General features: G+C 32.0%; 1 protein-coding gene across 3 annotated transcripts; it reads right to left on the bottom strand.

The window, feature by feature from the left end:
- Positions 1-16,584: 16,584 nt before the first annotated feature.
- On the bottom strand, positions 16,585-21,936 carry LOC116004525. 3 transcript variants are annotated; one of them, XM_031244613.1, is made up of 9 exons: positions 21,801-21,936; positions 20,743-21,013; positions 19,548-20,199; positions 19,267-19,466; positions 18,931-19,175; positions 17,623-18,789; positions 17,475-17,556; positions 17,136-17,330; positions 16,585-17,039 (listed from the first exon to the last, which is right to left on the bottom strand). In XM_031244613.1, exons 2-6 carry the CDS (start codon positions 21,009-21,011, stop codon positions 17,984-17,986), a joined length of 2,172 nt encoding a protein of 723 aa, XP_031100473.1. In that variant the 5' UTR covers positions 21,012-21,013; positions 21,801-21,936; the 3' UTR covers positions 16,585-17,039; positions 17,136-17,330; positions 17,475-17,556; positions 17,623-17,983. The 3 variants fall into 3 exon arrangements, with proteins under 3 accessions (XP_031100473.1, XP_031100474.1, XP_031100472.1); XM_031244614.1 differs by lacking the exon at positions 17,475-17,556 and having other exon boundaries at positions 17,623-17,775; positions 17,876-18,789; XM_031244612.1 differs by lacking the exon at positions 17,475-17,556.
- Positions 21,937-23,577: the final 1,641 nt, after the last annotated feature.

Here is a 23,577-nt window from a genome sequence, read left to right as displayed (position 1 = left end):
GTCAAATAATTATTAAAACTTACTTCGTATTTGGTAAGAAAATGCAAAATGAAAATTAACTAATATTTATTAATTGGTAATATTATTTTTATATTCACGTATTAATGTAATAACATAATACCGTGTAAAAAAGACATATTAATCTATACTATATATAAAAGTAAAATCCTCCTATTTCATTTCCCGCCTAAAATTTTGTAATCAATTAATTAAATATTTAATTGGTCAAATAATTAATAAAATTTATTTGGTAAGAAAATGTAAAATGAGAATTAATTAATATATATTATTTAATAATATTATTTTTATATTCACGTATTAACGTAATAACATAATACTGTGTAGAAAAGACATTAATTTGGTGATAACATAATTGGTCTTCTATTTTCACCAACTTCCATATAGAGTGTACATGTTTTGTTTATATTTTTTTTGCATATATATTTTATTCTGTATGTATGGTAGAAAATAAGAATGAAAATTAAGAGTATTTGAGTGCTTATCATATTTTCAACAATTATTCACTTCTATATGCTAGAGGATCACGAATTAATATAATAAGCAATTGATAATATAAACAATTGATAAATATGTTAGGGGCTCACAGCCATTAACCAAAATTGAAATTGGTGTAATATTTAATAATCTTATAATTGATTAATTATATTCATAATTCATAAATACTAATATTTAATATATAATAATAATAATAATAATAATAATAATAATAATAATTTTAGTATATACGAATTGATATTTCTGCTAAAGAAAAAATAATTAATTTGCACAATGAAGAGTAAAATGCATTTTTTTTAAAATAAAAAGTGTAAATAAAATGTGATAGAGAGTGTAATAATAAGTACATAAATGACATAACTTTATTTTTTTGTAATGGAATGGAACAATAAATATAGATTATATTTATTCTTAATTGGTGTCTATTAAATATATCAATAAATAAAATGGGATAAGGAATGAAAATCAATTTTGAGGAAATATATTTAATATTTAATAATTATATAATATTTAATATTTAATAATTTAGTATACAATAATAAAATAATTAATCTATCTATTCTATTAATTCTATTTTCTTATTATTAATTATTAATTATTAATCTATCTATTTCTTTTATATTAATAAAAGTAAAATCATCATCTTCAACTTTAATAGTATAGATAATTGGTAAGAAAATGTTATATGAAAATTAATTAATATCTATTAATCATAGTATAGATTTGTATCTAATTGATTTCGAGACTAATATATAAATCATACATTTCGAGATTCTTTTTTACTTTACAATAATTCCTCATTTTTCATTGTATTCCTTACTTTTTTCAGGAGTTAATTCCAGCAATAGTCCTCCGACTATGTTGATTTTCCAAAATTAGTCCCCGACTTTTAATTTGGACAATTTAGGTCCCTTGACTTTCAAATTCTTTCCAGTGTTGGTCCTTTAGTCAAATTTTGGTTAAGTTGATGTCAAATGAAGGGGTAAAATTGTCCGTTCACTTGTTTAGTTATTATTACTCGTACTTCTCCTGTCCTATACACTATATATATGAATATAATCTCAGTGAAAGTCTCAATCGAAGCCATATAATCTCAGTCTAAGTCTTTTCGACTGAAATTATATTCATATATATAGTGTATAGGACATGAGAAATACAAGTAATAATACACTATACAGGTGAACGGACAAATCTACCCCTTCATTTGACCTCAACTTAACCAAAATTTGACGAAAGGACCAACATTGGAAAGAATTTGAAAGTCAAGGGACTTAAATTGTCCAAATTAAAAGTCGGTGACTAATTTTGGAAAATCAACATAGTCGGAAGACCATTGCTGGAATTAACTCCTTTTTTCAATCACATACTTAAAAAAAATGGCTCATACTTTCGTTTTACTCATTGAAATAAATGTCTAATGTACTACTTGGACAGTAAGGATACGATTGGTTCGATTGTACGATGTGTTAGGGTTAAAGGATTGAGATGATCTTTGGTTTTTTTTTTTTTTTTTTTTATCGAAAGCAGTTGTAATGAGCTGTTGTAAATATATTTTTACGTTTATTTGATTGGGCTTTATATTTATTCATTTATTTATTATATTTTATTTATTTATTTACTTAGATGAATAAATTAATAGTAATGATTATTTTCTACATGTATCTATATTAAATGACATGTATACAATATATTTGGACTATGCATATTACTGACATATTTTGTGTATGTGTAATTTTATATTCTAATCAAATAAAATAAAAATTTCAAGTAAGAAATTGATATGTGGGATTTATCCTAATGAGATAGAATTGAAGTGTTCTATTTAATTTAATATCTTTATATTGTAGATATTTTAAATTTATTTGTTTTGTATTTTAGTTCAAAAATTTTAAAATTGAAATAATTTTATTTTATTCAAATTAGTTGTATATGTTTTCAGTCTCATATTTAAATTACAGTAAAGATTAATATTTGTATTGATTTAAGCTTAAAATAATGATAGTGATTTATAGTTGTAATGATTTATATTAATAACATAGTAATGATTTATACTCATAATATCATAAAATAACTAAAATTATGTCAAAGAATCTTCTCAAAAAAATTTATGTTAAAGAATGAATTGTACTCAAAATAATCGTAATGATTCATAGTTTTAATAATTTATGCTCAACATAGTTACGTACTATATTAATAAATAAAATTTTAATAATTAAATTCTTTTAATTTGTACATGTAATTTCCTGAATTATAATTACTAAAATAAGAAATATAATTAAGAAAATAAAATTAACAAATTATGTGTTCATAAATATTTAGAATTTTTTAAATACATAAATATTAACCGAAGGACCAAATTTTGAACAAAATCAATAGTCAATAGACCAGTTATGGTCAAATTGAAAGTCGATGATGAAAAGTTGGTAAAGATCAATAGTTAATGGACCATTCATGGTCCTATTGAAAGTCGATGGATAAAAATTAGTAAATAGAGTTAATACCCAATTTGGTCATCGACTACCAAAGTTGCTCAATTTAGTCTTTAACAATGCAATTTTTACCTAATTTGGTCCTTTGACTATTAGGATTTCACCACTTTGGTCCTCGACTATCAAAGTTGCTCAATTTAGTCTCTCACTATGCAATTTTTACCTAAAATGGTCCCTCGACTATTATGATTTCACCACTTTGGTCCTTGATTATTAGCATTTCACCACTTTTGTCATCGACTCTCCAAAAAGGTCCCCAAATCCACAATAAACTTACATTTTAAGTTAACATTCGCATAGTTGGGGACTAAATTGAGCAACTTTGGTAGTCGATGACCAAAGTGGTGAAATATTAATAGTTGAGAGGGACCATTTTAGGTAAAAATTGTATAGTTAGGAACTAAATTGAGCAATTTTGATAGTCGATCAAAATGGTGAAATCCTAATATTCGAGTGACCATTTTAGGTAAAAATTGTGTAGTTATGGACTAAATTGAGCAACTTTGGTAGTCGATGACTAAAGTGGTGAAATTTTAATAGTCGATGGACCAAATTGGGTATTAACTCTTAGTAAATATGAATAGTCAATGGACTATTCCTAGAATTAACTCAATAAGAATATTTCAAATTTCTAAATTTTTAAAATCAAGTACTAAAATTAAACTCAGGTGTTATAAAAATATCATAAGTTTCAATCCAAGTTATATCCTTGGTTTATTTCCATTTTTTCCGTTAAATACTTTTATACATTATGCTATAATAGTTATGTACTATATAATTTTTTGGACAAAAGTATTCCTACCGTTATAACTTTTATACGCACATGTCATACTTATATGCTCAAATATAATATTAATCAGGAATAAAATTTTTGTTACTTATAAGAGTAAATGTAATACTTTTAAGGAAAAATATAATACTTTTACATTTTTCTCAAAAGTATTATATTTTCCCTTATAAGTAACAAAAATTGTATTCTTGATTAGTATTATATTTGAGCATATAAGTATGACATATGCATGATTCTTTGACTCGATCCGACCCGTCTCACGAGAAAGGATACGTGAGACGGTCTCACACAAGTGCGACCCATATTTTGGCGCATCGCGCATATAAAATACTAGTATATATAATATGTTGGGTCAAAAGTGAAATAATCTCTAAAGTATAGGGTGGGGCTTTAAATGACCTTACACTACTTTTTCAAGGGTCACACTTGTGTGAGACCGTCTCACGGATCCTTATTCGTGATACGGGTCGGGTCAGGTCAAAGCATCATGCAAATGTCATACTTATATGTGCAAATGTCATACTTATATGCTCAAATATAATACTAGTCAAGAATACAAATTTTGTTATTTATAAGAGAAAAAGTATTACATTTTTCATAATAAATAATGTTGACATGTGTCCCTTACTCATAAGGGAAAATATAATACTTTTGAGGGAAAATGTAACACTTTTAAATCAAAATGTAAAAGTATTGTATTTTCCTTTAAAAGTATTACATATACCCTTATAAGTAGCAAAAATTTTATTCCCGATTAGTATTACATTTGAGTATATAAGTATGACATTTGTGCGTATAAGTATTACATTTTCATCTTGATCCGGCCCAACCCAACCCGTCTCACGGTGAGACGGTCTCACACAAGTTTTTGCCCTTTTCCAAACGTGGCTAATTTAATGCATCATATTTATGGAGAATATGTTAATTATGGTAAAACATTTAACTGTTATGATATTTTATATTTATTATTTGATTTTTTAAATAAGTTAATTGCCAGAATTTTCAAACTGTAACGTCAGATTTTGTACCGAGTAATTTTTTTGATCAAAGGGAGGGGCATCGAGTAATTGGTAGAATTAGTATTAGTATTTTTTGAATACTACTAACTCTATTACAATGCATTATCTGTTCATAACTACTTTCTCAACGTATTGAAGCACAAGAGTCAGTAGTATTGCCTCCACTGAGGCTCAAACCCACCACTTCCCGTATAAAGGGAAGGGTTTGATGCCACTGGACCACAAGGTCCTTGGCAATTAGTGTTAGTATTATTCAATTATGTTGTAAATAATTATGTGAACATTACTAGAGGAATTATATTATTGTAACAGAGTCAGTAGTATTCAAAAAAAATTATGTTAATACATTTTTATCTTTTATAGATTTATAGTTATACTAAAACTTTGTATATCTTGTATATATTGAAATTGAAGGATGATTAATAAAAGATTTGATGATTTTTTCTCTGATCATTGTCTTCTCTGTTGTTTACGAATATTATGTATGTCGCTTTCTTGTGATGGGAACGATACGTTTGTTCATGTGAGAATACGTCCCGTTTCACAACATATTCTTATTTATTTATTACTCCCTCTATCATATTTTATCGGTCCTACTTACTATTTATTGGTCAAACCAACTCTTTCTTCTTTGTTTATTTTCTTTATTACTTTTTACTTATTTTTAAATTTTATTTTTTGTGTGTAATAGTACTTTTAGTGTAGTTTCAAAATAAATAAATTTTGTATATTAATACTAAACGTAATATTATAAAAATTTGAATTAAAAATAAATCCAGTCAAGCATCATTAACCGAACCAAACACATAAAATGGGACGGAGGAAGTATTATTTTAATACAAAGGAGGGGGAAAACCTGGAAAGGCTTATGCTAGCTGGCCACAACAATCATACAATTGTGTTGTAGCCCCAAATTGTCCTTTACAAGAAACAATTGCAATTCAAATCCATCCATTGCTCTCTCATCCTCGCTAGTCTATCCATTGTTTGATTATGTTCTCGGAACACATGAACGATGGTGACCTCCTAAGGCCTCTCAACCACCTTCTAACCTCCTTGTATCTACAAATGGTATTGCCCACTGGCCCAACCAAGTCTGACACTCCCGAACATCATTCCACTACCTTCAATATAATTCTCCTTGCTAGCTAGCTAGCTAATCCCTTTGCTCGCTCCACACCCACTCTAATCATATCCTCGAATACTGCATGCCCATGATTCAATTTCATCAATATGGCCCCCATGAAGCCCCCTCACTCTCAGCTCTAAATTCCCTCGACACCTGGCCTCCATAGCCTCCCTGATACCTTGCCGGCCTTAATTATATCCTCCACCCATATGTGTATATATGTATGTGTTTGCAACCATTTATCATTTGCGCAATCATTTTTGTGTTGTTTAGACTCTTCCATTCTCTCTGTTCTCTCTTCTTTGACTTCTCTCTACTCCTCGCATCTCTTTACTCTCTACTCTTATGCTCTCTGTGAGCCTGTTCTCTCTTCTTCTCCGATAGTTTGATTATCTTCGATTATCTGATTCTCTCTATTATGTGTTGTCTGACTTCTCTGTTCTTTATCTCACTCTCTAAGACGGTGAGACACTGAGACTTGTGTGTTCGAAAGTCGTCTCTAATTCTCTGGTGGTCGTTGGCGACTTAGAGTGGTGGAAGCCCTTTTCGTGGTGATTACTAATTGAGGTCCTTGTTCTCTGGGATTATTTGTGGGAAACCAAGTAAATCGCACCCTAATTTTATGATTTGTTATCTATTTACTGATTTGTGATATATGTTCAATATGATCAGAAATATTGTGATTTCTTAAAGTGGAAGCAGTTTTATTCGCAAACATTAATTTTTAATGTGATTTAATCACTGTATTTGTGATATATTTGAGATATATGTTCAATATGATCAGAAATATTGTGATTTCTTAAAGTGGAAGCAATTTTATTTACAAACCCTAATTTTTAATGTGATTTAATCACTGTATTTGTGATATATGTTCAATATGATCAGAAATATTGTGATTTCTTGAAGTGGAAGCAGTTTTATTCGCAAACCTCAATTTTTAATTTGTGATTTAAGCATTGTATTGTGATATATTTGAAGGGCTGTGCAAACCTGACCCAACATGTTGTTCCTAATTTTTATTATGTGATATAATGTTCTGATGTCCCTTAAAGTTAAGGCTTAAATGTGAAATTATCAAGGTTGAAACTTGAAATTTCCATTTATTGGTAGAATCCCTTAACTGAAATCTAGATAATGATGAACTGGATATAAGTTCCTGAATCTAAATTTCTTGTAATGTAAATATGTGATATGTTTATGGATGTGTGACCATTAAATCAGTTAAATGTCTTTAAATGTTTGTAATGTAAATATTTAAATATGAAATCTTGATAAATGATGACATAAACTTGTGTCTAAATATGGATTTCTTTCAATTTTTTGTATGTTTGTAGTGATTGTTGCATACTTGCCAATTGACAATGTTGGAATGTTTGATAATGAAATGATGTCCATCCTTTTAGATGGAGAGCATCACTGAACCTAGTTCTAGACCTCAACCCTCAACTCAAGAGGGACATGGAGGACAAGCCCAAGGCACTGAGACATCTGCTCCTCAGGTGACTCCTGTTGTTCCTGCAAAAAAGAGGAAGGAGGTTGAGTCTAGATCAAAGGTGTGGGATCACTTTGAAAAGATCCTTGATAAGGATAGAAAGTTGACTAAGAGGAGGTGCATATACTGTGCAAGGCTCTTTGCATGTGAGCTAAAAAGCCATGGCACTTCCTCTTTAAGAAATCATATGATTGGTTGTCTTAAAAATCCCCATTCTAATGATACAAGGCAGTCAATCCTCACCTTCAATGTTGTATCATCCTATGCACCAGAGGCTTCTGAGGGAGTAATGGGTGAATTAGGGACTTGGGTGTTTAATCAGGAAACCATTATGTGAGATGATTATAATAGATGAGTTACCCTTTAGGTTTGTAGAGGGGCAAGGGTTTAGAAGGTTTATTCTAGTTACCTATCATAGGTTCCAAATCCCTTCTATGTGGACAGTTTCAAGAGATATTTTCGAAAGATACCTAGATGAGAGATTAGTCCTAAAATAAATTTTTAAGGGTAGCTCCCAAAGAGTAAGCTTAACCACTAACACATAGACCTATGTACAGAGGATAAATTACATGTGCATTATTGCACATTTCATTGATGATCAGGTGAAGCTCAACAAAAAAAATCATAGCTTCTGTCCCTGTTTCATCTCATAGGAGAGAGTATATAGCTAAGGCTTCGGAGAGTTGTCTAGTTGAGTGGGGTATTAAAAATGTTTTCACTGTCACAGTTGACAATGCCTCTTCCAATGATACTGCCATGGGTTTTTCAAAAGTAAGTTGATGTCTTGGGGTAGCACCTCTGTAAGGTCTAAGTACATGCACATGAGGTGTATAGCCCATATTCTGAATCTTGTAGTGCAAGACGGGTTGAAGTTTGCTGACACTTCTGTTAAGAGGGTAAGGGATGCAATGACATGGGTTAGGAACTCCCCTGCAAAGCTAAGAAAGTTTAGAGATCTTGCTAATCTTATTGAGGTGGAAGCCAAATCAGCTTTGCAGCTGGATGTTCCTACTAGATAGAATAGCACTTATATGATGCTCAACACTGCTATTCTGCACCAGAAAGTGTTTGAAGCATATAAGGAGGATGATTCCTCGTTTTTTGTTGACTTTGGTGAATATGTGCCAACTTTTATGGATTGGTGTGATGTGAAAAGTTTGGTAACTTTGCTGAAAAGTTTTTATAGTATGACTGTGAGAATTTCTGGTTCTCTTTATGTGACATCTAACACTTTCTTCAGTGAGATCTATGATCTTAGTTGCATGTTAGATGACATGATTGTAGTTGAATATGGTAGTGAAAAGGTAAATACATATCTATCAAATAAATTTAAATATGTGTTTGTGTTAATTTTTAATGTGTTAAATGCTTACAAATGTGTTTGTTTTAATTCTGTACAGGCAATGGAGTTCCTAACGAAAAATAAGTTTGAAAAATATTGGGGGGACCCTGAAAAAATGAACTGTATCATATTCTTTGCCAATATATTGGACCTAGAGATAAAGTTGCATATATGCCTCACCAGTTTACTCAACTTTATGGTGAAGTTAAAGGCAAATATTGTTTTGCTATGGTCCAGTTTGCAATGGTTGAGCTGTTCAATGATTATGCAGCCACAAACTCTGTGAGTATAAGCAGTGAACCATCTACTGCCCAGCCTTCTCAACTAGTGAATGTGCAAGCTACTATTATTTGTAGGCCATAGTCTAGGTTGAAAAGTGAACTGAAAAGGCTAAGAATAGAGACTGGTGGAAGCTTTAAACAGACTGAGCTGCAAATATATTTGAGTGAGAGTATTGTGGAAGATAAGGATGATTTTGATATCCTTAGATGGTCGAAGGTAAACAATGAGAGATTGTCATTCTCTCAAAAATGGTAAGGGCAATTCTAGCAGTACCAATATCAATTGTGGTGGTAGAGTGTTAGATCCATTTAGAAGTTCCTTAACTCCTAAAATTGTGGAAGCCTTAATTTGTATACAGGATTGATTGAGATTACCAAATCAACCAATACAAATTGACGAAAATATTGATGACTGTGAAAGGCTTGAAAAATGTAAACCTTTCTTCTTCTTCTTCTTTTTTTAATGTTATTTCTTATTTCCTTAATTCCTTTTATAATTTTTTTTTAATCTTTAGTAACTTTTCAACCTTTTTTTTTTTTATTTACAGAGTTGTCAAGTGGAGTTAAGAGTGCTGGTCTATTGGAACTAGTTCATTCCTTCCAACCATTGCAGTAATGTTCATTCATTCTGCTTTGAATTTTATATTCATATGTTATTCTTGTTTTATGTTATCTGCTGATAATCTGTTGTGACATGAGTAATGAGTACATGACAAATGACAATGGCTTCATTGGCTTGACAACAATTAACTTGTTACTGCATTGAATACTTTGTCCCTTCAAGCTTTCACTCTACAACAAGTATAATAATATCAGTTCAGTATGCACTTATAACATTTTGCCATGATTCATTTATGAATCCTGATTGCATGTGTTATACAAATCTGATTTGGTATTATCATTTCCCCTTCCTCATTTACATGTTACTTTTCTTGATATTCCCACCTTGGTCTGAATCAAATTTTGGATTGGTATGTTGCTCAAGTTTTGAGTTTTGATCCAAAACTTAAGAAGCAATTTGCCCTCAATCTTAACTTGATCTGAAAACAAAGCAATATGAGCCTATTTTTATTTCTAAGCAAACTGTTAAACTGTGACTTTTCATGTATATAACTGTGTTTTAAGTTTGCAATATGAGCAGGAAGATGAGAATGTTGATTGCTGAGTTGCTGAGTAGTGTTTAACTGTTTATTGAGTAATGATGAATGAATAAATGATTTTGTCAATTTGTAACTTTGTGAGTAATCTGTATTCTGTGGAATTATTTTGTAAAATTGTAATTAATTTTTTGATGGACAGTTTACTTGTAATTTGTAAGTTGTAAGCTATAAACTATTAGTAGGCCTAGTTGTTACTTGTTACTTGTTAGTTTTAAGTTGTTAGCTTTAACTTTTGAGTTTTAACTTTCAATTTTTAAGTTCAAGTTATAATTTTTAAGTTGTTCACTTGTTTGTTTGAACTTTGAAGAATTTGAACTGTGTAAACTGTAAATAGTAAAAATTTTACTTTAATTAGTAGTTTAGTACTTAATTTTACACTTTTACTTTCTTTTATTGCAATCCAAATAAATCCGCAATCCAATCCAATCCAATCCGCCTGAAATTTGAGCCTAATAAATCCGAAGGATTGAGCTATTCAAAATGCACAAATATGGGGTAATACAAGGCTATTCAATATCTGATCGGGTGAAAGGTTCCCAAATCCGAACCCGTCCGATGCTCAGCCTTAATTAATATATGGTGTAGAAAATATATTATTGATCTCTCATATTTTACATTAACGTCTAACCTCCGTAGTATATTAGCTACAACGGTGAACGGTCACTCATTTTATTTTGAAATTGATACTATGGTTTAGTTTGACAAGTAGGGATGTCAATCGAACCTGAGCCCGATGGGCTAATCCGTTAAACCCAAAATGTTACTGGAATGCATGAGGGAATTGATCCGTATTAGATGAGTTCAGTGCATTCTGTGTATTCTAGTATGTAATTATGTACATTATTGATTTCCAATACCATACCTCATGGAAAATATGAGATAATACTTATGCTTATATTCTATGTATCTTTTTCATTGATTCTGTGTATTTTGGATCTTTTAATTAACGACTTTTTCGTTTCCCGTTCGGCCTTAACTTATAAGATGAGTTCTGTGCATTCTGTTGTGACATTTTGTGTATTCTAGGTATTGATTCTGTGTATTTTAGTATGTAATTCTGTACATTATTGATTTCCAATACCATACCTCATGGAACATAAGAGATAATACTTAGGCTTATTCTGTGTATCATTTTCATTGATTTTATGTATTCTAGTATGTAATTCTGTACATTATTGATTTCCAATACCATACCTCATGAAACAACAGAGATAATACTTAGGTTAATAATTCTGTGTACTCTATTCATAAATTCTGTGTATTCTGGTATATGATTTTGTGTATTCTGGTATATAATTCTGTACATTATTGATTTTGAGTACCATACTTCATGAACTAGTAATGCTAATACTTAAGATATTGATTGTGTGTATTCTATTGAATACTTCTGTACATTAATGATCTAATTTTTTATACTTAATGTTATTACGGTATTAGAAACTAATAATGCATAGAATTATGGTATTGAAATTACTAATGTACAGAAACTGTATAATAGAATACATATAAACACTCAATAGAATACACAAAATTACACATGAGAATACACAAAATTACACATAACCAAAATTAGACGGACGGAACGATGTCCGTCGCGCGTCAACTCCCCACTACTTAGTTAAACGACGTCGTTTCGGATCAGGGTCCAAAGTGCACTGTGGACCAGATCCTGGTCCACGATATAACTATTGGGAGGGTAGCCCGTCGGGCTACCTAAAAAGAAAAAACTTAAAACTAAAAAACTAAAACTAGGGTTTTGGCCTCACTAGTTGCTAGTCTGCTAAGGGTGTGTTTGGTAACCCGGAAAATGATTTCCGGAAATCATTTTCCGGACTTTTGGTGTTTGGGAACATCCGAAAAATGTGGTCAACGAAAAACATTTTTCGTTGACCACAGAAAATGAGCCCGTTTTTTCGGAAAATGACATCGCGCGGAGAGAGGAACAGCTAGTCTGGCGGACTGGTTTCCACCAAAAACCAGTCAGTCGGCTCTAGTTTCTACGCATCGACCTTGTTTTTTTTAAAAAAAAATTATAATAAATATTATTAGTTTATATATTTTTATATTTTAAATAAAATAATAAAAATATATAATTATACATTTCTACTCATTTTCTATCTATTTTCCGGAAAATGAACTAAACACAAAGACAATTTGACAGAGCATATCCAAACACAGAAAATGAACTCATTTTGCAACTTTATAATAACACTAGTCTAAATACTTAGTCTAAAAATGGTAGTCTAAATAAATACTACTTTTGGTTTGAAATTATAGCATAGAGGGCAACGTTATACAATGAGACAATGGTGTATGAAGTTGTAGATTTTCCTTGTTGTGTATATGACTGGGATTTTAGTTGTACTATAAACTCTTTATCTTGCAAGCGCCTATTGATATTTGGCCGTGGTAACGTTTTTCCTACATGTTTCATGTGTTGTGAGATGTGTGTCATAGATTCTCATGTGAAAGTATTGAACAAAATATTACTCCCTCCGTCCCATTTTATATGTTTAGTTTAGTTAACGAGACTTGACTGAAGTTATTTTAAATTCAACTTTTTATAATATTAAGTTTAATATTAATATACAAAATTTATATATTTAGAAATTACACTAAAAGTACTATTAAACACAAAAAAAAAAATAAATTTAAAAATAAGTAAAAAATAATAAAGAAAATAAACAAAGAAGAAAGAGTGGATTGACCAATGAATAGTAAGTAAGATAGATAAAATTGGACAGAGGGAGTAATATTTTTTATATTTGTAGAAAATGTAGTGTTTTCCCTTATATTATATTATTTGGATTATTATTATAATAATAATATTAAGTATTATTTATGTGGTGCAAATTATTTAGGTTGACTAAGTATTAGTATTTAGTCAGCATTAGGTAATTGGTTATCTACATTGATGGGATGTGGGTATATATATATAGATTCCTAAGTCCTCTAACTGCTCAGTTTACGATTCATACACCATCTAGAGTACCGAGAGAAGTGAGAGAAACACTTCCTTGTTCACGGTGATTTCACAGTAGCACGATGAACTCCTCTTCAACAGACAAAGGACACAAGCAACTAAGAATTAAGCAACCAAGAATTGAGGCGATGGCGGAAGGTTAGTAGGGTTTACATTTATTGCCACATAAATGCTCAATAGTCAATATGGATTATGTGCTTACAGAAAGTTCATAAGTAGTACCACTTGTTCTAGTCCATAACTTGTTTACTTGATAGTAACAACAATGAGTAGTACCTCTTTTTCTAGTTCATAACTTGTTTACATGATAGTAACAACAATGACCCTGCAGGTAGTTCGAATACTAAGTGTTGTGGTTAATGCTGATTTTGTCCTTAATCTAAACAGGTTGAGTTTAGAAAATGAAATGATTTGTAAATTTATATTAGTTCTAATATATTTAAAGGATGCACAATAATTATTTTACATACAAAATCAATTAATGTTGTAACAGTGACTATTTTTAAAATTTCTCTATTTTATGGATTTCCCAGATTGATTGCAGTATTATTGTAGTCTTGACATCTTTTCGATGTGTCAAGTGTGTCACGATATTTTATTGTCCTTTCTATGGACTCGGGTCCACCTTGCAAGGTGTATCCGAGTTCAATATACACAATATACATACTGAATGTTTCACAATTTATATATTGAATGTCACACCTAAATGTTCAAAATTTGAATTGTGAACATTCAGTATGTAAATTGTGATGGGTCCCCCTTGCATGGTGGACTCGGGCCCATGGTATAAGTGACAAGTGAAAATTATCACTAATCATTTGCAAATAATTTTTTTGTAAAGTTTAATTTAATACCAATTATAAAATTTATATATTTAAAAACTAAATTTAAAGTACTATTAAACACATTTAAATTTTAAAAAAATGTGTTGGAACTTGGAAGAATTAATTTGACAAAATAAATAGTAAACGTAGAGGTGAGAAATAAATATTTGATGTTGTAATCGGGAAAGAGACGCAAGATTACAACCCGGCGCAGCATATTTCAGCTGAATCAGAAGCTATGCTCTACTCCAATACAATACGATCCAAACCAAACCTCGAAGTCTATGCTTGTTACTAAGCTTTAGACCTTGAATTTCTTTAGACAAGAATCTGCGGTTAAGGATTTACAGGGGGTATAATTACCTCTTAGTAAAGGTTGAATCATTCTAGTCTGTTTCTGGTCCACTGGAATAATTATTGTAATTCCAGTTATCCCAATCATCTGTTTCATGATGGTTATTATAAGAAGGAAGGTTTAAAATTTGGAGTTTATTTTCAAGGTGATAAGTGGCGTTTATCTCATAAGGTCTAAGAAAACCTCTAAAGTTGGATATGTGATTTGAAGTAATAACAAAGTGAGATAACTCTTTGAGTTTAAGTTCCAGTTCGTGTTTTTCAAAAAGTTGGTCAACAGACTCTTTAATTGAATCTAGAGTAAAAGTTTCTTGAAAAGTTTGAAATTCTAGTTTTGAAAGTATAGTGTTTGAAATTTCAATAGGAAAGATTTTGTCTAATCCTTCTTTGATTAAGTTATGATTTGGTACAGTGATGTTGTAGTCGAAATATGTTTCTGAGTTTGGGTCTAGGTAAAAAGTATGGATTTCATCAGTTTCCTTATGTATTTTCTCAGTTAAAAAGTTTTTAGTGCTTTCAAAGTATTGTTGAATAAGTTTTTTATCCATGGTGATAGATAAGTTTTTCAAGAAGTTTAAGTTTTATGAAAACCTTCTGGTTTAAAGATTCTTCTTCTCTCTTGCATCACAGGTTGTTATACTAAGAGTTTTATTACTTATCTTAGATCTTTTTAGTTTATGTTTGTTCTTACTTTTATTGCTTTATTATCATATTTGTTCTTTTTATTTTCACATTATCATCCCTAACCTACTAACCAAAGGATCCTATGACCCTTCGTCTACAACCTTAACAACATCTAAGCATTCAAACTCAGGTTTTTCTTTTCCCCACCTAGGTACTTTTCTTACCTGACATACAAACTTAGACTACACAGGTTGCTTCAGTTCAAACAGGATTTACGTCTTTTAAATATGAACAATAAGAACAATAAAGCATAATAATAAGAACAAACACAAAGTAAAGAGATCTGGGTTAAGTAATATTACCTCTTAGTAGCAATCTGATTTGTTCTTCTTATAATAACCATCAATTTAGACTTTTATAAACTCTTTAAAAGTTTACATGTATTCAATTCAAACTTTTCAAAACTCTTTAAAAGTATACAGGTATTCAATTCAGACTTTTATAGAGTTATTAAAAGTCTACTGGTATTCAAAAAGTTACTGACTTTCACAAACTCTGTCAGAATAGGATTTCTATAGACTTTCTCTTCATTAATATAAATAGATGAAATCCAACCCTCCAACCCCAAACTTTTCAATATTTTCTACAAACTTTTTTTCCTCTATCTAAACTATGGCAAATTTTCCATCAATTTTACAGTACGTTTCAAATCTTTCATAAATATATATATTTTTTTTATGTTCAAGCAAATTTTTTGTTGCCCATCGCAACAAAATCTAAAAAAATTGCCGCGATCGCAGCTGCTGCTGTTCGCAGCAGATTCATGCGAATGGCAGCAAGATTGCTGCTGTGCAGCAACAATATTTGGCAGCAAGTTGCTGCTGGTTGCGACAAATTTTTTATAATTTATAATTTTTAAATTTTATTTAATTAATATGTTTATTAATTATTAATTTATAAATATATATATATATATATATATATATATATATTGTATTAAGTTGAATTTTTTAAGAGATTCTTTATTTATTTTATAGTAATTATAAATGGGAGATACTCATCAAGAAAAGAGTAAAGATAAAAATAAAGGTAATGGAAATTATGCATTATGGGCACATTATGAGAGTAACAAGTTGTTACAATTCATGGTTGATGCCATGAAAAATGGATGGCGTGATAGTAGTGGAGGTTTAAGCAAGTTAACTCTGGAGAAGAGGTTACTTCCTGCTCTGAATGAAAAGCTTGGGTGTCAAAGATCATTAGTTCAAGAAATATTTTTATTGGTTATATTTATAAAAATTGATTATATTTTCTTTATGAATAATATACTCTATTTTTGTGACATCAATATTTTTTTTTAATTTTTACAATGCACTAATTTATAGATAATATATTAATAGAAGTTATGAAATATTTGTGAGGGTGTATTCAATTTAGAGTTTTAATGACTTTTGTAAACTTTTTAATATGAAAAAGTTTTTAAAAGTCTATAAATGTTTGTTCTATAGATATTTATAAACTCTTACAAAGTTTATAAAAGTTTAAAAGATTCTAGGAAGGTTTACAAAAACTCTACAAAAGTCAATTAAAATCCATCAGTTTAAAAGTATTTAAAAGTTCATAAAAGTCGTGATTGAATACACCCCCTTAAGTACACAACTCCCTCCCTCCCATCACCTACTCAAATTGGACTTTAGAGCAATCCAAACCATTTTCTAGTCTTTACAACGTTGGGATGGCCACACTAAAGGTTTCGCCTAAAACAATCTTTCCTTCATAATCAATTTTCTCAAGCATTCACTACAATGACAATTGTTTCTACTCCGTACAATTCAGAGAGCTCTCTCGCTTGAGATTCCTTCTGTTTGAACAGGCAGCAATCACAGCTTTGTTTCAGCAGTGGTGTGTACATAAACTCCCGGTGAAATGTGCCGATTTCAGAATCTCAAACTCTGTTTGAGGTGATGCCCTCAAATCAAGTTTGGTTCATTAATGCACACTTCTTGCCATCACAGCTTCCATTAAATAGGGACCTCCTGCTCAAGAGCAAACTTAATACATGTGAGGGACCCAAACAATACACGAGATTCTATAGCTTATCAGAAGTGGTATAGTATCAAGTATCAACTTACACTCCAGTGAAAGAAACATCCGTCAACCTTAGACACATTCACTTCGAAGCGAATAGTACAGATGTAAATCCATCACTTGGTTGCCAGACTTGTCTGACCATTGAGATGAAGAGCCTTTTTCTTGGTAAGCTCCGTCTCTGCTTTCATCAGAGTAAGTCTGGAGGAACATGGGCTAGACTGCCTAGACAACAATTGCTGAAAGCAAAATGATAAAGAACACATTTTATGTTATGTAGTTCCTAAAGTTGACATTTGTTAACACATACCAAATAACAAAGAAACTTGGTGAAACATGCAATCAATAGAAAACTAATATGCCATTCAGGTACTTTATATTACTTGGCCACTTTGACAGCACAGATTTGGAGCAGTATGCTTTACCATAGATCTTGCTACAGACCTTTCAACAAATTAGAGGATCCTAAAACAAGATTCCAAATCATCATGTTTACTATCACAACAGGAAGGAGTAAAGAGATGGATATACCTGATGTATAAGGAGCTTATAAAACCATCTGTTGAAAAAGGTCAGCCATAAACTGTCAGTACATCTGCCAGACATGCATGCCTAAACACCAGACAAGTGCACATCCAATCTCATACATAGTCCCACAGTAATTTTTTTTAAAAAGCCCAATACCTAAGAGATTCAGCAGACGTGGAGCATGCAAAGTGAAATCGTTGCTTCGTTATGGTTTAATGTTAGTTGATTGCACTAAATATGAAATTAAAGGAATGACCTTGCATGGAGCCAGAGCATCTAAAGCAATTAAACTCCCCCAGAATCTAGCTGCATGGCTGATGAAGCATAACACTCCGGCAACATTGTCTAAGGACAAAATAAGCATTCAGCCTATCTTTGACAATCTTTTCCGCTTTCTATTCTTGCTACGTGCAGTAGAATTTATTGCACCATTCTGAGAACTAGGGGGCAGAGTAAGTGCTGATGTTGGTTTGCCACGGGATGTTCTGTGTTTCCTAGAAATCCATCTCAAAGGCATATTGTTAACTATGTTGCCTATGTTATTGGAACTATTCAACTCAACAAGCTTTTGAATCTGATCAAGCATCTGCTGTGTCCACGCTGTTGAGAGATCAAGTGCTACTGAGTCATCCATTGGCTTTTTCAATAGATTCATTAAAATCTCTTGGAATGACTGAAATGACATGGAAGGTCGAAAGCCCTGAATACTTCCGCATATCATATTGACCTTGATGGCGTGCTTGCAAAGGTTTCCTTGCATTGACCATTCACAATCACAATGAGCAAATTCAGATCCAGGATTCCAAACAAGGCGTGTAACGTTGTTGTCTTTTTGACTTAAAACCTTAGCAAAGTGGTGTTGTGATTGTTGTCTACTTTCGAAGGATACAGCTGCATCAGGAATTTGCAGTGCTCGATACCATGACGTAGAAGCAATATATTCTTCCTTGACATTTTGGAATGAATCACTCTCATCGGCATATCGGTCAAGCCAGTAGCTTGAATGCAGCTCAGTTGTCAACTTGTGGACCAACCAATCAACTCTCTGTAACGCACCCAGATGTGAATCATCGTACAGTTTTGCTTTCAGTTTTACATGATATGCTTCTATTGCACCAGATGATTCCTGGCTTGCAAGTGGAAATGTCTTCATTGTAGTTAGCCACATTTCTGTACAACAAAAGACCAATCAATTTAAAGAAAAATATAGACAACTGGATGAGATTTAATTTTATATGAACTAGTTCTCCACTTCTCTGGAGAGGAATTTGCTGATCACATGCAAACAGCTGAGGATAGTGTCAACATAACCTATTTTAGGCACCCAAGTAGATGTAAAATATTGCATAAAGGCAGTTTGATCAACAAAGTCTCGAGTGAGTTCCTCTAAAGCAACAACCGGATCACCTCCACCCCAAATGCTGTAAACTATATCACCTAGGCGCTTAAATATCTCCCTTTGCACTTCAATAGTACCACATTTCTTACAAATATTTCTCAACCAAGATCTACGAATACGCCAAAGGGAAAATATTAAAGGACAAGAAAATGCCTCCCTGCAAAACCAGTAAAAACCAGTAAATGAAGTAACAAACTGCAATCAAGAATTCAATTGGCACAAATTAAACATTGAGCAAGGAAACTTGCCTTATTGGATCAGTCTCTATTGCGGCATCATCAATCAAAAACCCATTGGCTTTCCATGCTGGATCAGTTGTGTGTACACGACTAAACAAAGCTTTCATCCATTTGCTTACATCTAACTTCGCAATACTTTGGGTGATGATCCATGCAACAGGAAGTGCATGTTGCCTTGAGTCAAAAACAAGAACTGTGCACAAGGGATACTGCAATATGCCCAAATTAAAATGAGAACAAGTTATGATGGATTTTGAAAATTAGTGAAAGAAATAGAAAAGATGTACAACCTTGAGTTTCTTTATTCCAAATGTAGAATCAGCTGCTATAATACTACGATGACCAAAGCGAATCATTTGTTGCAACTGCCACTCAGTTTGAATTCCTAAGATGAATGGGTCCTTTTCTGATGGATCCTGATAAATGAAAACAGATTTTTTGTTTCGTTCAACCCACATCCGAATGCTAGCTTGATCATCAAGATCCAATTCATGAGTGGAACGTTTAATAATCATGCCAAGCTTTTGGACATACTGTGAGGCAAGGCTATTAACTTTTGCATCAGAATTACAATAACGTTGAATGCCTTCAATGTGCTTCTCTAAAACATTTTCCTCAGGAATGCCAAGATAGATCATAGACATAGTTTGCTGTTGAATCTCATTGCAAATATATGGGATCTTTTTAGCACCAGGTCCAATAGCATCTCTATCAAGTGGTCCATGGCACACAAAGCCAGACTTGTTGACATGACGCCTATTGTTAAATATTAGGAGTGCAAGGGACGGGCAGGCATACAAACGCTTCACCACAAAATGGCATGTACATCCCCTCATAGATTGGGGTCTAGCAGCACGGTTTCGAGTGTTGAGTCGATACCTTCGGCTTGGTAATATACCTCCTCCTTCTCCATAGTTTTCAGGGCCAAATGAACACCAATACCTAAAGGAAGAAAAGAAGGACATGAGTGATGAAACCTCAACTAATATTAGTTCTTTCCATTTCTCAATATGAAAGACAAAAACCATATAAATAGATATTTCTTATATTGTGCATGTTGTGCAACAAGAAGACATGATCCACAAAGGAAGCCATGCATGGCTTAATCATACTTAATCATGCATTATGTCAGTTAAGTCTGTTCCCAGTACTGTTCCAGCTCTGAAGAGCAACTAATTGAAAGTGATTTAAACATTATGGAACTCAATTCCAGCGAAAAATTCTAAATAATATGTTTTCAGAAATAAAACCATTATTCTAGTTTTTCCTTTTTATGCTGACATTCCTCTAGTGTTGTTTCAACATAATGTTGCAAGTCTAGTCTTGAACCTCCAATTAACATCAAGATATAATTTCAGCACAGTTTGCAATCAAATAACAATCAGAATGATGATCCTCAATTATAGTTTATGCCTTATCTCTCACATTCCACACACAAAGTGTGGCCAATTGAAGAGTAGGAGGGAGGGATAGGGGAGTACTTACATCCTGTACTCCAAGTATTCATCAGGCCTATATTCTTTTAAACTCCCTTCAACTCGTTTCCTCCCCCTCTCAATGTGGAATCTTGTTGGGCATTCCACATTAGAACATTCTCCGATAATGAAAGCATCAACACGGTCATAAGGAATAAGGGCAACCTCATCTTGGTGCTCTGCACTTCCAAACTTGGTCCAATTCAAATCAGCAGATGAGAAGTCTTCCCCTGGCGGGTTTTGCACAACAAGACTTTGAATGGACTCAACTATATCCATCCCTGAAACATTCCCACAGTTAGTCAAATTGTAACTTAAATCACCAGCAGCAAATAATTTTCATCCAAACAAACTGCAACAAACTAGGAAATGCAGTCAAAAGACACCAGTTAAATGATTTTAGCTCTGACAATATCATTTCCGAGATTATATTTGAAAAATGAAGATAGGAACTTTTTGATGCATCCATTCTTTCTGGTCTTACCTAATCCATCCTAAAAACTTCCCTCCCAATTTCCCCTCTAATTGGATTATTTAGTATTTAATTACAAGTGTGCGGGATAAGCCAATTCATGGCACTCAATAAATATAAACCACGTCATGGGGGGGAATTTATGAGGGGTAAATAGCATTTTCCTTGATGATAAGACGATTTATGGATGAATATACATAAAGCCAATCAAAAACTCCCTAATTACATTTACAGAACCTTCTAATCATGACATGCAATCGTTTCCATTCTTCAAAAACACTATCACTAGTCACTAGTTTAGGTAAAGCAAAGTAGCTTCCATAAAGTATAACTCGGAAATCCTTAGCAGAAATTAGCAGTCAAGGATTGAGAACCTCATTGAAAATTGCGGAACGCTACCTAAAATCCTAATTTCTTCAATAAAGTAAAGAGCAAAATATCAAATATCGTATCATATTTCCATATCCGTACTAAAAAAAAATTTCAATAACCAGCCGTTCCAGATTAATACAAAGTCCTTGAATGCACACGCGAACAAATAAACAAACGAAAAGGAAAAGAAGAGTAAACTCGCCATTCCGACGAAGAGAACGAACCTGAAAAGCTCCGTCCGGATAAGAGAGAACCGAGACACGCCGGAAGTGGCAACGGAGATGAGTGGAGTGTATTTCTTTCTTTTCGACGGCGGGGAATTTACAGGGCCGACATTTCAAGGTATGCTTCAATCCCGGAATTTGAAGAGACGAAAGCAACTAAAATGAAAAATTAGGGATCATTAAGAAGAGATAATGTCATTTTGACCCCTCAGGTTTATCATGGTAACAATGGACCCCTTATTATATTAAACATTGCACCTAAACCCTTTGCGTTATACTTTCCTATTTCACATTTTTCACTCATACGCACAAGTAGGGGTAGGCGTTTCGATCTTCGGTTCGATTTTTTTCGGTTTCAATTTTTCGGTTTAAAAAAATTAAACCATTCGGTTTAGCATTAGAGTTTGGTTCGGTTTCGGTTCAATTTGAAACAGTTCGATTTCAATTCGGATTTAATTCAATTCGGTTTCGGTTCAGTTTACGACCCCCGAATTTCAACATTTACTAGGCGACAAAGCAGTCGGGGGTGCTGCGACTTACGACGCTATAATAACAATGCATAAAACATCAAATAACCCAAATCTAAAGTTTAATATCTAAATATTAAATACTAACATAACAAATTAACAATTCAAACAAATTAAAATAAAAAATAAAACTAGAATTAAAATTCCAGAACTGGAATTTTCATTCCAGTAACTGAATGAATTGAATTCCAAATTATAAATATATAATTTATTATATATATATATATATATATATATATATATCAGTGTTGCAAAAATCCCGCCTAGACGCCGATTAATCCCCGCCCAGGCGCTAGGCGCTGGTTGACCACCTAGCATATCACATTAAATGGTGGTCTAGGCGGCTGGCCGGCTAGGCGACCGCCTAGGCCGCCAAAGCACCGCCTAGGCGTCGACTAGACTGACTAAGCCTTCTAGTCGGTCGATTAACTATTTTTATTTCCTTTTTAATGAGTTATTTCACTCAAACACAACATCGTTTTGAGCGAAATAATCCTAAATTGTACAAACTTTAGATATTTTTTAGGTTAATATTTAATATTTTAGTATTTACTATTAAAGTATTATATAATTTATAATTATTAATCTTTAAAAAATTACAAATACTAAACAAATTTTTAAAAAATAAAAAATAAAATAAAAAAATACACGGGCGCCTAGGCGCCAATTAATCCCTGCCTAGGCGTCCTAGGCGCTAGGTGCTCCCCGAGTGCCTAGCGATCTTTTCAACCATGATATATATATATATATATAAGTGCCTAAATTTTGGGGGAAAAAACTTAACTAGGCACTTATATTATTATTATTATTATTATTATTATTATTATTATTATTATTATTATAAGTGCCTAGTCAAGTTTTTTCCCCCAAAATTTAGGGGCATTTTTGTAAAATCAAACTCATAATTATTTTAGTAAAAATCATAGATTTTATTGACTAACCATATATATTTTTATAATATGATAAAAATAGTAAATAAAAATGTCATTGAGAATTAAAATTAATTACACTCAGTCAAATATTTCCGCATAAACTTCATCATTGTATGAGCTTATTTAGGAGCTTATAGCTTATTTTAAGCTACTAATAAGATATAAACTGTTTGATAATGTCCCTAAAATAAGCTAGTAACTTCCTAACTTTTTTTCCATTTTTAATCTTATTATTTTAAAGAAATGACATCATTTACCTTTCCCAATTAAAACCTTTTTGGTTAAACCTTTTTGACTTTTTCTCTTCAATATGTTTGG

This window comes from Ipomoea triloba, chromosome 14 (genome assembly GCF_003576645.1).
Source record: "Ipomoea triloba cultivar NCNSP0323 chromosome 14, ASM357664v1".
In the NCBI taxonomy this organism is placed as follows: domain Eukaryota; kingdom Viridiplantae; phylum Streptophyta; class Magnoliopsida; order Solanales; family Convolvulaceae; genus Ipomoea; species Ipomoea triloba.
Note: the sequence above shows the minus strand (reverse complement) of the source record. Positions and strands in the feature narration are given on the sequence as shown.